The following is a 17,139-nucleotide window of genomic DNA, read 5'->3' as shown; positions in this document are numbered from 1 at the left end:
CAAATAAATATATAAAACCCGCTCATTTTCTTATATTTATTTCTAGTCCAAAATAGGAAAAAATCATTTTCCTATATTTGTGAAAAATGCTATTTTCACAAATTTCCAACATTTAATCCCATACACGGCCTAAATCTACAGCTTTGGCAGAATTTACAAGCATGGTGTTTCTCCTTTATGGTTCATTTGATGTTCATTTTTATTGCATCATATCATCCTGTTGTCATTGTATAATGAAGGATGCTTGATCAATCCTATAGAGGCATAGAACCTTCAAAAACACACGTTTCGACCTGAAGCAAATTTTACCCGTTTTGGCTCGAACCCATTTCGACCTGTTACTCAACCCAAACTGCCTGTTTTGCCAGGGTTAGATATAATGAAAGAAGCTTTATCAACCCAACCGAAAATAGAACTTTATTTACATATAACCACGCCAATTATCAACAAATTTCAGTTAAAGAAACACACAATAACTTAAACTTACTATTTTCATCAACCTTTACAATCTACCATCAAGTATATCAATACTTTGATGTGCCACCTTATTCCCATTACGACGATAATTAGAAAGATAACTTTCTCTCCTTAAAAGTGGCGCGACATCAATCTCTTCTCCCACTTTTCGCTCTTCACTAGACGGAGAATCACATCTTCTAAGAATCTCAAGTACTTCTTTCATTGAAGGTCGACTTGAAGGCACGGTACTAGTGCATATGAGCCCAAGTTTGAACACTAGGCTAATTTCTTCCATGTAGCAATTGGCTTGTTTGATCTCCGGGTCCAAAGCTTCAACCATGGATTTCCCTTCACTAAAATGTTTCCAAGTCCATTCTGCAAGATTCGTTTCACTATCTCCTGCGTGTGGTTCTTTTCCGGTTACTAGTTCTAGTAGCACCACACCAAAACTGTATACATCTACCCTCTCGGTTATTGTTGTGGAGTATGCATACTCTGCAATCATTTAGTAAACTATGTTAAGAGAGTATCATAAGTCATATGAACTTATATTCATCTTTAAAATTAACATGTGAAGGTAAATAATATGGTTAGAAAATTATTTGTCCAAATTTATTTGGGACTTGCTAATTACTTCAGTTTGATAAAAAAAAGGAGTAAATTGCCATTTTAGTCCCTTAGGTTTGACCAAAATTGACACTTTTGTTCAAATAGTTTTTTTCTTGCCATTTTAATCTAAATAGTTTTGTTTTCTACCATTTTAGTCCCTGACTTTTGTCATTTTTTGTCATTTTCATCAAACCCACTAACTCCCTTCAAAAAAATTAGTTAACTTTGGTGGCGATGATAGAAGGTTGTGATGGGGTGGGAGGTGGTGGTGGTGGTCGATGAAAATGGCAAAAAATGACAAAACTCAAGGACTAAAATGGCAGAAAACAAAACTATTTGAACAAAAATGGCAAGAAAAAAACTATTTGGACTAAAGTGGCAATTTTAGTCAAACCTCAGGGACTAAAATAGCAATTTACTCAAAAAAAAGTAAAGAAAAGGCTACATTCTGACTTTTAAGTTCAAACAGACTCATATACAACTTCAAACTTATCTTAATGTTTTAGACAGACCATGGTTTGTCTTTGAAGGTCAAATATATTAGCATTATATCCATATTGTTGCATCCGAATAAATTTCGGACTTCAAGTTTATTGGGTTTGACCTCAAACGTGAACCAAATGATCAATTCAACAGTGCCACTTTTAGGGTCAAAACTAACCCAATCTTAAGCTTAAAATTTATCTTAATGTTTAAGGTTATTAATTAATTATGAAGCTAGACTAGACTACAAATGAAAGTACTACGTATAAAATATGTTCATTTATTTGACAAAACTGAATCAGTGTGAAATTTGAAAAGTGAAAACTACTTCAGTTTGACCTAAAAAGTCAACGAGTATAGAAATCTGTTACTCCCTAAAAAAGAACTGTTGTTTGACCTGTGCATTAAAACAAACTAATATTTCACTTCAAGTTATCTAAGTTTTATCAGTTACACAAGTAAAGTTTAAAAACTAAACTATGCCTGTGGGTCCAAAAAGGTTTCACCGTTGACATTTTAGTCCACTAGGTTAACTTCATTCATTTTTTCTGTTAACTAGAAGGGCAATTCGGTCATTTTACATGGCCGAATTGCCCTTCTAGTTAATAGAATTACATATAAAATGACCGAATTGTCTTCTCGTTAACAAAAAAAATGGATGAAGTTAACCTAGTGGATTAAAATGGCAACACTGAAACCTTTTTGGACACACAGACGAAAAATGAAACCTTTGGACTAAACTGGCAAAATGGCCCAAACCACAGAGACTAAAATGGCATTTAACTCTAAAAAAGTAACCATATCCATTAAATTCTTATTTACAAAATTTGACCTTTGTAGTCAAAGAGTTCTTACCAGGAGGAATATAACCAAATGATCCAGCTATAGCAGCCATAGTATTGGCCTGACCAGGCTTCGGCTTGGTCAAAATCTTCGCCAGTCCAAAATCTGCAATCCGCGCTTTAAACTCAGAATCCAACAATATATTGCTTGACTTCACATCTCTATGAATGATCGGTGGTGAACAATCATGGTGCATATAACAAAGCCCCTGAGCGGCCCCGATTGCAATCTGAAGCCGCTTGGGCCAATCCAAGACCCTGTGATGAACCAACCCGCGGTTTGTTTTCATCTTCTTCCCATGTAACCACTTATCAAGACTCTGATTCTCCATATACTCGTAAACAAGAAGCTTAGAATCCTCACTTGAAAAACAACATAACAGCTTAACTATGTTAGAGTGACGAATCGAACCCAATATTTGAACCTCGGATAAGAACTCTTTTTCGAGCGTTTGGTCTATTTTTCGAGTGTTCCAGATTCTTTTCACAGCAACATACTCCCCATGCCGCCCGATCTCAATCTGGTACACTTTACCTGACCCGCCACTTCCAATCAAATTGTTATCGGTCAAACAACACAAAATATTTGCTTCTGTGAACTTTAAAGTATGAAATGAAGTCAACTTCCATGTGGTTAAATCCAGTTTCTGTTTCTTCTTAAGGTAGCCTCTAAAGATGAACAGTATGCATAGAATGGCGACGAGTATGACGAATGCTGATAAAACGACAATCATAGCGATGATTTTGTGCAAAAACTTATTGGAGTGTGAGGATTTGGTAGAACCTGCATAGCAGTTATGCATGTTTCGGATTGGGGATGAAGCACAAAGATTCGGATTGTTCAAGAAACTGTTTTCGTATGCTAGATTATCGAGTGCATAGGGTATTCTTCCAGTGAGGTTGTTGGAAGACAGATTCAAAGTGGTAAGCCTTAAACTACTCAATTGTGGTGGGATTTTACCCGAAAATTGGTTTTCTGATAAATCAAGATCAAGAAGATGTGGTAAATCAGTGATTCCTGGTGGAATCTGGCCGGAGAGCTTGTTTCGGGCTAGATTTAACGTGGTTAATGAACTCCATGACCGGATTGTTGATGGAAGTTCACCAGAAAGCGAATTACCATCAAGATAAAGAACAGATAACTGCGAAAGATTAGTTAATCCGATCGGGATTTCACCTGACAACAAGTTGTTACTAGCCTTGAACACATTTAGTTTCTTCCATGACGAAATCCCTTCTGGAATTCGGCCCGAAAACTTGTTGTCACTGATCTCCAATCTAGACAAATTCCATGCTAACCTCTTCGGAAGCTTGCCTGAAAGAAGGTTTCCGCTGATTCGCAAACTAGCCAGATTATACAATGACCAAATTCCTGAAGGGAATTCACCTGTGAAACTATTGTCATAGAGTTGGATTGTGTGAAGCTTATTACAACTCTGGAGTGATCTCGGTATCTCTCCGGTTAGATTATTGGAGAAAGCCACCACAACAAACAAAGTACCCCCACCACACAAACTCTCAGGCAGTTTTCCAGTGAGTCTGTTCTCGGATACCTCAAACGCTTCCAGCTTCGAGTGCAGACCCATTTCTGAAGGTAATTCGCCGCTTAGATTGTTTCTAAACACTCGAAAAATCCTCAGCTTCGGAATACTAGAAATACTAGTTGGAATGTTACCAGATAACTGATTTGAAAACAAATTCATCACCTCTAGCTGCTGCAATTTCCCAAACTCTTCGGGAATTATGCCAGTTAACTGGTTCATCGAAACATCTATTTCAACCAACTTAACAGACTCGATAACCGACGGAATTTTTCCGGATAAACTGTTTTTATACAAGTACAACTGACTCAGATTCTTCAACAGAAACAATCCAGAAGGAATTTCACCTTCCAACTTATTCGAACTCAAATCCAACAACTCGAGATCCGACAAATTTGCAAAACTATCAGGTATTTTCCCAACCAGATTAGTTTGAGGCATCCACAACTTTCTCAACCTCCTCAGCTTCCCAAACTCTGGCGGTATTTCCGGATTCGCAAAACCATTATACGCCAATCCTAAAACCTCCAGACTGGATAAGTTTCCAATCTCTGAAGGAATAAACCCATCAAACAAATTCAGATACAATTGCAAATACATCAAAGAAGACAATGTTCCGATCGCTGGAGGTATGTCACCCGTGAAGTTATTACCTCCAAAGTCAACATACTCCAGCTGCGACAACCTATCTATATCATCGGGCAACTTTCCAACAAAAGCGTTTTGCGATATGTCAAGTTGGGTGAGCTTGGAACAATTATATAAAACTCTAGGGAACTCTCCTGTGAGGTAGTTATCAGCTAGAATTATACTTTGAAGATTCTGGAGCTCACATATGAACCGCGGTATGGCTCCGGTTAACCCTTTGGTTTGAAGATTAAGACGAGTAACAGAGCCGTTACTGTTGCACGTAATTTCGGCCCAGTTGCATGGAGATGAAGAAGAGGTGTTGTTCCAGTTTGTTAGAGATGGTGGGTTTCCCCATTTTTGCTTGAGGTTAAGTAATGTGGTTTGTTCAGATATTGAAAACTGTTGGGAATTCACTAATAAAAGGTTGATCAGAGTTGTGAAAATAAAAGGTAGTGATGTCATTTTCCGGTGAGGAAGCGGCGGCGGCGGCGGTGGTGGTGGTGGTGGTGGTGGTTTTAGTTGCCGGGGGGAGTTAATGGTGGAACGTGTTTTTGGTGGTTTGAAAATGGGAAGCCGACATTTCTGAAATAGTTGACAGGCGGCGGTTGGTTTTATTCGAATAAAGGAAGTTGGAGATGGGTTTATTTACGTTTGTGCCACTGGTAATGAATACTATCGTTTTCTCGTCGAGAAGAGTGGGTGTGTTAGGTATGGCGGCGGACCGGGAGTCAACGGCTTGAGTTGTGGTCTTATACGGCTTGCTAACAAGTCAAAGTTTAATTGGGGTCGTCATCCGATCACTAAATGAAGCCATGGTATTGTTGTCAACTATTTTGAAAACCCGGGGTGGAGTGGTTGGGGAAAGACTTGATATTATTTGTAACCTATGTTCGACTCCCGCTCTCTCCATTATTTTCTGTGGCATCCTGGTGAAGGGGCGAATACGGGTGACACCGGTTCGTCTTGGATGGGAGATGAGGTTTTACCGATTATTTCACTGTCATGCCTTTGGACGGGTAGAGGTCGGGTTTCCGCGCATCTGGGAGAATCAAGGGGCTGGCGGCGGTCGAGTAGTCGACCTTGGCCACAACGCCCGGTGTCATGGTGGTTGGCATGTCGTTTCTTGCCGTTAAAAAAAACTATTTTGAAAACCCAACCGGTAAACGGACGGATCAAAACGATCTGTTAATCAGTTGACCGGGTTAAATAAATAAACAATTATAGATTGTGATTAGTTAGTTTTGTTTTTAAGATTTGTTAGAAAAAGTAGGTGCAAAATATAAAAAGACCATAAACGGTCGAGTTTTTCTTTATCTTTAGAGAAAAATGCTCGGATAGTCCCTGTGGTTTCACCTTATTTCAGCTATAGTCCCTATCTTTCTAAAACGACTTGAATAGTCCCTGTGGTTTTCCGTTTTGTTCTCGGATAGTCCCTGGGTCTAACTTCAGTTACTTTTCTCAGTTAAGTGGGTGTTGAAATGACCAAAATACCCTTTCCTTAAAAGGCCAAACCATAGGGACTATCCGGGCACCTTCTCTTTATAAAACCCATCCACCCTTCATCTTTAACATTAAGAAACCCTAATACCCACACCCTGCTTCTCTTTAAATCCACTACCAAACACCCCCTGCCTCTTCTTTTCCCTATCGACGAGCACAAGGGAGTCCGACTGGACTCCGGTGACGGGTCTCACATTACATGCTGATTGACGAAAATCCTGAATATCCTGTTTCGTCGGCTTCATGTTTCGTCGAACAGGGTAGAAGATGGATAATAACAGGTGATGTCGGCTGCTGTTACTGTTCATCGAAGTAAAGAAAGTTGTTTGCTGAACTCAGTCACGAATAACCTTCGATTCAGCTTAAATAGAAAACACCTCAGAGTTCAATTATGAACCGGCGGTGGTTGTTGATTTGTCGCCGGAGAAGCTCCAATCAGAACAGTGCTCGGTGGTGTGTGGTGATTGTTGCAGGGGTTACAGTTGTTAGCGATGATTATAGACTGAATGTTTGATTTCAGAAATTAAATTTGGGGTTTCATTAGTTAAGAAAGATGAAGTTTAGGGTTCCTTGAAAGTGTAATCGCAGGAAGTGTGAAGAGAAGAGACAAAGTGAGATGTCGGCTGTTTTTCTATGTGATTTAGGGCTTTGAAGTTTTGATGGTTATGGAGCTTGTGTGGTGAGCGATGGCTGCGGAACCAGAGAGACAGAGAGGAAGAGAGAGAGAGAGAGACCGAGGAGAGGGAGAGAGATGGCGGAGGTTGGTGAGTGGCGGCGGGTCGCGGCGGTGGTGACGTTCTCTCAAAGAAAATGGAAGCATAAAGCTCACTCGTGCGCTCGGTCACAAGTCCGACGGTCAAACAATCGAGTGGCTCATTGGTTGAATTTGATCACTGTTGTACTTGACCCGTATCTGCTGTTGTGGTTAGTTCGGGACCTGTGTTGCCATTGCTGTTCATAACATACATTGAATTAGTTCAGTAGTTTGGTTGGGAGTTTAAAGGCAGTGGATTTTATGAATCTTGATTGCTTCTGCACATATGTTTGACTTTCCTAGCCTATGTAGTCATGTAAATCCATGTATTTTAGTTTCGATGATCAATCTGGTTTGGTAACCTGTGCATTTTGGAAAGTGTTAGAGCTGGGTTGTGGGTTAGTGATTTGGGGAGTGTTTTGTTTGGAATAAGATGAATTGGTTGAAGAAGACGGTGGTTCTGCGCGGCGGAGACCGGTGGCGGCACGGTGGAGGGTGGAGGAGGGTGTGGTGGTGGGGTTTTATAAATAAAAATGAAGAAGATGCCCGGATAGTCCCTATGGTTTGGCCTTTTAAGGAAAGGGTATTTTGGTCATTTCAACACCCACTTAACTGAGAAAAGTAACTGAAGTTAGACCCAGGGACTATCCGAGAACAAAACGGAAAACCATAGGGACTATTCAAGTCGTTTTAGAAAGATAGGGACTATAGCTGAAATAAGGTGAAACCACAGGGACTATCTGGGCATTTTTCTCTTATCTTTAACTAAGAAACAAAAAGTTCATGTGCGCCAACGTTGTTATTGTTGATGACGTTCTATTAAAATATCATGAGCTTTCTAAAGCAAACCAACACAACACATTTTCATATCATTTTCATATCCACTTCTGATACAGATAGTGGCGGATCACGGACCTATGAATTATTTTCTGGTGGTGCGAATGAAGGGTTCAACCAAAGTTTTAAGGAGTGCGATCAGGATTTTTGCCTATATAATACACACACAAAAAAATTTAAGAGGGGCGCCCGCCCACCCAAGACATCCCTTGGGTCCGCCCTTGGCTATAGCTGCTTCAGGGTTTTAGTCTTTATCACTGCTTTGCTTCAGGATTTTAGTCTCAGATCGTGTTCAACACCCACGTATACCCATTTTAGATGTCGAGTGTAAGTCTTTGTTAAAGATCGAGTGAGCTTGTCGTGGTTGCCAATTCTCATTATAGTTATGTTGAATCGCATATAAAGCCTAGAAAGATATGCATTTGGGTCGTCGTTTCAAAATCCTGGTCCAGTCGGCCCATACGATATTAGGTAATCAGCTATATTAGTGACAGTACATACACTAGTATTGTAATATGGTTGTTTATATAAACATATCTCATTTAACGTTAACATCACAACAATCTAATCCAATACAATATATTTTTTTTTATTTAAGTTGGTGTCAGAGCTTAGGACACAACCCACCAGAAAACATCACTTACGGTGCGACAGACCGCCACAGTTGTTGCTCCACCCAAACTCTCTCATTTACAACCTTTCTTATATGGCTTTTGTTATCATGTATTTTCTTTTGATAATGTATTTTCTGTTTTAATCACAAACCAGATCCAAAAGCCCCTGTCCAGATCCAACATAACAACCATCACACCCACTTTCTTCACACCTTCAGGTACATACATGGAATAGTATTGTAATGGGTCACTTAAGTTTGATTTGTTGATCTAATTTTGCGGAGGAGTATTAGACCATTAGCTAACTTTTTACAATATCGTAGCCAAGTTTCTTTTGTCTCACTAAACTAAAGTCACCCTATCTTTCTTTGGTATCTTTAAGATCACTTACGTTTGATTAGTTGTTCTAAACTTGTGTAATTAGCAAATTACCACTATTTGTTATAATATGTTTAATGCTTATTTTGATTTTACAATTTACCTTTTTACCCTCCCAATTAAAAACAAGTAAAAAGGAAAAAATATATCATTGAATATTATCCTTTTTAAGTAAAAAACACAATAAATCAAGAACATAAATCTTCTTCCTCCTAGTTTTACTCTAGTTTCAACACAAGGGGTACCAATTCTGATGATTCTTCTATAGATATCCCCGACAGTTTGATCTCATCGGCCTCCACACCTCCATAGCCAATCCTCTTCCCAACCTTGTTAGGGGTTCAATCCAATTTCAAATCAGTTTCACAGACCATAGATACTAGCGGGTATTCAAACTTTCCGATCTATTACTCAACCTTTCAAAACGCCTCTTAAATACCACATTTAGTTTTCTTTGTCCCTTACAAAGCTCTAGTAGGCTTTTGGCCGTCAATCGAGCACCGTACCCTTACGATATAATGCTCTGGCGAATTAGTTCACTTGCCAACAAATGGGTTACGGGAGGAGGTATAACGTAGAGGAAACGAGCAAGACGTCCCTGTGAAGAAGAAAGGTATAAAAATCCAGACATGGCAAAAGCCCATAATCATTTGCATATAGAAAGAAAACATTTCAATTCAAAATGACACTTCAAGATGCATGTCCTCAACATGTCGTACCTAGCGTCCTGCAAAAGCATGCTTAAGTGTATCAACTTAAAGTTGGTGAGTTCAAAGTTTTAGTTCAACGAAAAATAAACTTAAATACGAAAGATTGTCATGGGTAGCTAACCCACGTTTAAGCAACTAAACTGGTTGTACCGAATGCTGACAGTGTAAGTTTTTGTGCCCCACATCAATGTCTATCGGCATTGATGCAAAGTTAGAGTCAAAAGTTCACGCTCGGCTCCCAGCATGGTGTGAGGTTTGTCAAATCTAATAGCGCTATCAACTAATACCCCGTTTGCCACCCGACGACTGATAGGTATAAAGGTAGGGACTTTCTAGATAGAGGTCGTTTAGTCCACTATAGACATGAATTAAACTAAGGTATTCAAGTAGTGGTATTCCTTCCAGGAATATATATGTAGACCCAAACTAGGGATTATGTAGTCCCAAACCAAGGATGCATGTTTTTAGAAAAGTAGTGAAAACTTACCTTAGATTTGCTCGGTAAGAGTTAAGTAGCTAGAGGAAGTTATGGGTCAAACACATCCTCATATGTTTACCATGTTGTTGTTAGTTAAGTTATTAAGATATCACAATGTGGTTTCATGTAGGTATTTATAATACATGCGTGTACACACTTAAATTAGTTTTCATGTTTAACACGTATATTATCATGCAGAATAGTTTACAACAAGGTCACAACAAGTTTCATGTGTACACATTTCACGTAATCACATATACATGTTCAATAAGATTCATTTAGGTTAAACATTCCCAGAACACTTTGAAAAATCAATTAGATACACTCTCAAATGCTAATACAAAGTTTCAGCAATTTCAGCTTAGATTATGTTTTTAAGCCGGTTTGTGGATTTTTTTTAAATAATACTAAATAGGTAAGAAAATTACAAATATTTTATGAGACATGTCAAACAGTCCATAAGGGTTTTTGTAATATTCTTGGGTCCTGAACACTTATAGAAAATTTGGGAAAAATTCCATTCCACATAAAGGTCAAAACTAGCATTTCTTGATGACAGTTTACCATTTAATTTATATAAAATTCTACGTTAGTCTGATTGGCAAAATTCTAGTTGGAGTGTCTCATAAACTCCTATGGTTAGAAACGGTGAAGGATTTCGACTGTGAAACACACTACCACCCCGGAAAGGCAAATGTGGTGGCAGATGCTCTGAGCAGAAAAGCGGACTATGTCCCAATACGAGTAAGGTCGATGCAGCTTGTGGTGACCTCGGGTATACTTGAACGTATCCGGGAAGCGCAAGTAGAAGCAGTGAAAGAGGAGAACTGGAAGAAGGAAAGAATAATCGGCCAGTTAAAAGATTTGTTGGATGGAAAGAACGGGTTGAAGACTCGATCCGGAAGAATATGGGTTCCAAATACTTGTGGGGTGAAGACGCTTCAACTTAATGAAGCCCATAAATCCCGATATTCTATTCATCCGGGTGAGACCAAAATGTACAACGATCTGAAAGGAAATTATTGGTGGCCCGGAATGAAGAGGGATGTGGTGAAATATGTGAAGAAGTGCTTGACTTGCTTACAAGTCAAGGCGGAACACCAGAAACCTTATGGGAAACTGCAACCGTTGGAGATCCCGGTTTGGAAATGGGAACATATCACTATGGACCTATTGACCAAACTACCTAAAACGATTCGGGGATTTGACGCTATATGGGTGATTGTGGATAGATTGACGAAGAGTGCACATTTTATTCTTATACGCGAAATATATACTTCAGAAAAGATGTTTGAGGTATATACAAATGAAATAGTGGCATGTCACGGAGTACCAGTATCCATCGTGTCGGATAGAGATACCCGGTTTACTTCAAATTTTTGGCAAGATTTTCAAGAACAAATGGGAACAAAACTCTTCATTAGCACCGCCTACCATCCTCAGACGGATGGGTAGAGTGAAAGAACAATACAGACGCTAGAGGATATGTTGCGATGTATCATCGACTTCGATGGAAGTTGGGATGTTTATCTACCTTTTGCCGAATTTTCGTTTAACAATAGTTACCATTTGAGTATCGGCATGGCACCTTACGAGATGCTATACGGTAGAAAATGCAGAACCCCGGTGTGTTGGGGTGAAGTGGGTCCGCGTGAATTGGCACATAAAGACATAGTTCAGGCCACTAATGAGAAAATTGAAGTGGTGCGAGCCCATTTGAAAGCAGCCCAAGATAGGCAAAAGTCTTATGCCGACAAAAGACGAAGACCGATCGAATTTCAGGTAGGCGACATGGTTATGTTAAAGGTTTCCCCATGGAAGGGTGTGATCAGATTCAGAAAAAATGGGGAAACTAACCCCGAGGTTTATCGGGCCATTTAAAATCATCGAACGGGTTGGCAAGGTGGCTTATCGCCTCGAGCTACCGGAAGAGTTGAGTGGGATACATGGCACGTTTCATGTGTCGCAATTGCGGAAATGTCTAGCGGAGGAAACAACTTATATCCATTACGACGATATCGAGGTGGATGAAATCCTGAATTATGAGGTGAGGCCATTGGAGATTTTAGATCGAAAGGTCAAGCACTTGCGAAACAAATAAATCGATCAAGTCAAGATCAAGTGGGAGCATAGGAAGGGTTCGGACCCACTACATGGGAGTCCGAAGAGGAGATGCGACGTCTCTACCCTACACTATTCGGTACGTACTCTGGTTTCGGGGACAAAACCCTTTTAAGGGGGATGGACTTGTAACATCCTGAAAATACACATTTTTAAATTTGTATTTAGTTGCAAATAAAATTAGTAAAAATAAACTAACTAGGAATGGCATTAACCTAGTTAGATGACAACTTATGAGTAGTTAAAATGTTAAAACAAAAGAAAAACGAAAATTGAGGGACTAAAGGTGTTTAATTGAAAACTAATAATAATAAAACAAAAATTAAAACTCACAACACACTTGTTTGTGTTGCTGAGATCGATCAGAAGACAGGGGGCGACCTCAAGCTCCCCAAAACCCTAGTTCATATCAAACACCTCCAATTGAAGGATCAAATCAAGTCCAAAACGAAAATCGAGCATAGATTAGTGATCCCCATTGCAAGGAGATCATAAGGTATGTAAAATTTGATAAAATTTCTCTATTTGAAATTCTCATGAAATTGGAGAATTCGAAATCTGTTAATGCATGTGCGTTATGTAGATGGAATAAGAACATTTAAGTGTCTAGGAGTAAACCCTAGGCTTACATGTTGAAATCATACCAAATTCTAGTAAAATCCATGGACACCCTTGTAGGTGAATTAGTGGGTTATGTAGAACTTGATAAACACTAGGAAATTTGGGGTTGTTCTAGTGTAATTTGACATATGTGAGGTTATTTCAGAATCATAGAGCATAATAATTGTGTTAGATAGTTGGATTGATAAAAAATTGGGCTATATGACAAGTTATAAACTTGTTAATAAATCATGTAAAATTCTGCCCTTAAAGTGTTTGTATAAATGCCTCAAGGAAGGCTTAAAACTGAAATTTAGAATTAAAACGCATAATTACGATGTTCGGCAAAATGTGCGTTATATGTGAAATAAAGGGGTTCTAAATGTAAAATGATTGAACTCTATAGGAAAGGAAGCCGGAGCATCGAGCGGACAAACCGGTGTGGACGCACGTTTAAAAGGCTTGCATTAAAGGTATGTAACTTGATCCGTTACATTGAGTAATTTTGATAACTAGAGTATGTTTAGTTGCGTTGTAGATTAAAGGTTGTGTTGATCGAATGACAATATCCGTTATTTGAAATAATAGTTTAAGAATTGGTTAGAAGTCGTTTGGTAGTCATCATAATGGAGGATTCCGTAGATGAGCCAAACGGGTTGAATAATGGTGTAATAGTATCGTTAGAATTATTAATAGTTAGCATAGGTGGTTACAATCATACGAGCATGAAACCATAAGATTGGTAATAAAATGCCGGTGATAATAAGCCCCGGAAGTTGGGTAAAAAGCGTCTATGTTTACTAATTAAAAAGGGTAGTAAAATGAGTGTAACTTAAAGGGGTCGAATAACGCATAAGTGACTTTTATTCGTTCGGCCCGTAAATCCAATTTTCGGTATGACAATTGTGATAGGCACGTCGGTAATGAATTTACAGACGTATAGGAAAAAGAATCACCTAAAACGGACAACCAAGCGAAAAGTTATGAGCATTTAAAGTTGAATTTTGTGAAATTCCGGAGCTGGGCGGATATGCAGGACCAACTCCTGGACCTGCTGGAAAACGTACTCCCCCGCACCACGCGGGGGAGACACAGGGGACTAGCGCGACACGCAGGGGCACCCGCGCCAAGCGACAAAATGCAGGGCACCTGGCGCGACACGCGACAGGATCGATTTTGAAATTTTATTTTATTTTTCATATTTCGATGTCGGAACTTGTTTATATGTACTATATCAATGTCAAAACTAATATTTTTAGTGGTTTTGACCTTAGGTGATAATCGGGATCTTACGGATGGTGGTCAAGCAAGTTTTGAAGAACCGAACACAACTTTAGAAGCTTCCGCGATTTCATAACTTTGTTAAACAATGTTTTTATTTCTTTTGAATGTAAACAACTTGCTAATCATGTCATGAATGTTTTAACTAGTCAGTAATTGACTAGTTTTTGATAACTTATAACTTTGTTTGGTAACTATGTTTTAATTTAGACACCTTTTATATAAATCGTATGAATTTTTATTAAATTCAAGTAGTAATTAGGCGGGTGTTACAAGTTGGTAATCAGAGGTTAAGGTTGTCAACAAATTGTTCGGTTCAAGCTTGATCGATCGTCCGGTAAGAATTAACTTATTATTTTAATAGATTATATCTTATGTAAGAAATGAGAAGTGAATTGATGTGCATGGGAAGAGTGTGTTAATTCACTCAAACCCGGAAAGTGCACCAAAAGTGAAGGGTTAAACCAAGTTAGGAACTTGGCTAAACCGAAGCAAATAAAGCTATGTTAAAAATGAAATGTTTAACGTTTAATGTAAACATTTCAGTTTCAAGATGTCGGAAAGAAACGATGATGAACCGGTGCAGGCAAGCAGCGAACACATGAAAGAGATAATTGCCTAAGAAGTGGGGAAGGCAATTGATGGTAGTCTATCCGGGTTTATAGACAAAATTAAAAACACGGTGTTGTCACTTGTCGAAGAACGAGTCAAAAGGTTGGAGGATAGTGTCAACCTCATGAAAGAGAAATCGGGAGAACGTAAAGGGTGTTCATACAAAGAATTTATGGCGTGTAAACCACCAATCTACAACGGGGAGGTTGACCTGATAATTTGCCAAAGATGGTTGGGCAACGTTGAAGGGGTGTTTGAAAGGACCCATTGTGACGAAAGTGACTTTGTTGCTTACAGAACGGGTCAGTTGAGAGGTCAAGACAAAGATTGGTGGGACAATAAAAAGAATGAAATAGGGGCCGAAGCGGCGAGGGCCATGACATGGGAGGAGTTTAAGACGCCGTTTCTTAAACATCATCGTCCCAAGGCGGTCATTAATAGAATCAAGGAAGAGTTCATGCAACTTAGGCACAAGGGCGAGACCATAGACAAGATTACGGCGACGTTTATGGATAAGATGAAGTTTTGCAATGAATTGGTGACGAATGAAGAACAGAAAATATACTACTACTATAACATGTTGAGCGCCGAGTATAGGGAGTTTATGACTCCTTCAAAATACGAGACCCTTACTGAAATCATAAATGTTGCTCGGGAATGGGAAATCGAGTTAAAGAAACAAGTTGAAAGGGGTGAACGAAGGGCACAGGATGTGAATCCAAGCCCTACAAAGAAAGCCCGAACTGGGGAATCGGGAAAGAAGGTGGATGCTAAAGGTGGGTCGCCAAGTTGTAAAGTGTGTGGGAAAGGACACAAGGGAGATGTCGGTTCAAAGACAAACCGTGCCCCATATGTAGTAAGACGGGGCACACGACGTCGCTATGCCCGGGTAAAGTCTCGGTTTGCTACAAATGTTATCAACCCGGCCACAAAAAGTCCGAATGCACAGACTTAGTTGGAAGGAGAGACGTTAAAGAATCTCCAGCAGAAGCTCCTAAGGCAAAGGCTAGGTCCTTACAACTTACCACGGCTGAAGCGAAAACAGAACCCGATGTGGTCTCAGGTATATTCACGATTAACTCAATTCCTGCACGTGTATTGTTTGATACGGGTGCGAATAAACCCTTCATTTCGCATGGATTTATTCGACATCCTTCATTTGTATTGACAAAATTATCTGTGCCCTTAGAAGTTGAAATAGGGGACAACAAAAGTTTTATAGTTTGTGATATTTGTCGAGGCTGCAAATTAAGCATCGATGATGAAGAATACTTGATAGACCTAATCCCGATGTCAATGGGGGAGTTTCAAGTAGTCGTTGGGATGGATTGGCTATCTCAGCACCACGCAAAGGTCGTGTGTTTTCGTAAGGAGATAAAGCTAACATCTCCGAGCGGGAAACACGTCACTATCTATGGCGAAAAAGGAGGTAACCCCATAATATGCTCGATGTTGAAAGCTCACAAGCTTATGAAGCAAGGATGCAAGGCTTTTATGATATACGCGAATGAGCCCGAGAAGGAATCACTGAAGATTGAAGATGTACCGGTAGTACGGGACTACGAAGATGTGTTTCCGAAAGATTTACCAGGGATACCGCCCGAACGGGAAGTAGAGTTCAGAATCGAATTGATTTCGGGCGCAAAACCCGTAGCTAAAGCACCGTACCGACTCGCGCCGTCGGAATTACAAGAGTTGATGTCACAAATTCAAGACCTGCTCGACAAAGGATTCATAAGGCCGAGTGTTTCTCCTTGGGGCGCACCGGTACTATTCGTGAAAAAGAAAGACGGAAGCATGCGCATGTGTATCGATTACCGGGAGTTAAACAAACTTATGGTAAAGAATCGATACCCGCTTCCGAGAATAGACGATCTATTCGACCAATTACAAGGTGCGAATTGGTTTTCAAAAATTGACCTTAGATCGGGGTATCACCAACTAAAGGTCCAGGAGGAAGATGTGCTGAAGACGGCTTTCCGCATGCGATACGGACATTACGAATTCCTCATGATGTCATTTGGGCTGACAAATGCACCCGCGGCTTTCATTGACCTCATGAACCGGGTTTGCAAGCCAATGCTGGATAAATCAGTCATCGTGTTTATCGATGATATTTTGGTGTATTCGAAAAGTGAAGCTGAGCATGCACACCACTTACAAGAGGTGTTAGAGACACTTAGACGAGAAAGGTTGTATGCGAAATTCTCTAAGTGCGCCTTTTGGTTACGAGAAGTGCAATTCCTCGGCCACATCATAAGTGCCGATGGAATATTGGTAGATCCGTCAAAGATCGAGGCCGTGTCGAAATGGAATCCCCCGAAGAACCCTTCGGAAATTAGAAGCTTCTTAGGGCTTGCGGGGTACTATAGGATATTCATTCAAGATTTCTCCAAGATTGCGTCGCCACTAACAAAGTTAACCCAAAAGGAGGAAAAGTTCGTTTGGGGTGTTGAACAAGAAAGGGTGTTTCAAACGCTAAAAGAGAAGTTAACTCAAGCTTCGATATTAACGTTGCCGGACGGAGTCGAAGACTTAGTGGTTTACTCGGATGCCTCATTATCGGGGCTCGGATGCGTTTTGATGCAACGGGGCAAAGTTATAGCTTGTGCTTTGAGGCAACTGAAGATACATGAAAAGAAGTACCCCACGCACGATTTCGAATTGGCTGCGGTGGTATTTGCGTTAAA

General features: G+C 39.8%; 1 protein-coding gene across 1 annotated transcript; it reads right to left on the bottom strand.

Annotated features, from left to right (window-relative positions):
• Window positions 1–457: 457 nt before the first annotated feature.
• On the bottom strand, window positions 458–5,249 carry LOC110869204 (receptor-like protein kinase HSL1). Its single transcript, XM_022118499.2, has 2 exons — window positions 2,407–5,249; window positions 458–954 (listed from the first exon to the last, which is right to left on the bottom strand). The coding sequence occupies exons 1-2, from the start codon at window positions 5,024–5,026 to the stop codon at window positions 503–505; spliced, it is 3,072 nt and encodes a 1,023-aa protein (XP_021974191.1). The 5' UTR covers window positions 5,027–5,249; the 3' UTR covers window positions 458–502.
• Between the last annotated feature and the right edge of the window lie 11,890 nt (window positions 5,250–17,139).

Source organism: Helianthus annuus, chromosome 7, assembly GCF_002127325.2.
Source record: "Helianthus annuus cultivar XRQ/B chromosome 7, HanXRQr2.0-SUNRISE, whole genome shotgun sequence".
Classification (NCBI taxonomy): Eukaryota; Viridiplantae; Streptophyta; class Magnoliopsida; order Asterales; family Asteraceae; genus Helianthus; species Helianthus annuus.
The sequence above is the reverse complement of the archived record's forward strand: the minus strand, read 5'-3'. Positions and strand labels throughout refer to the sequence as shown.

Coding starts and splice junctions, on each gene's coding strand:
- LOC110869204 (XM_022118499.2), bottom strand. CDS start 5,026: ATGACATCACTACCTTTTATTTTCACAACTCTGATCAACCTTTTATTA. Junction 955..2,406: donor ATTTGGTTATATTCCTCCTG/GTAAGAACTCTT, acceptor AAATGATTGCAG/AGTATGCATACTCCACAACA.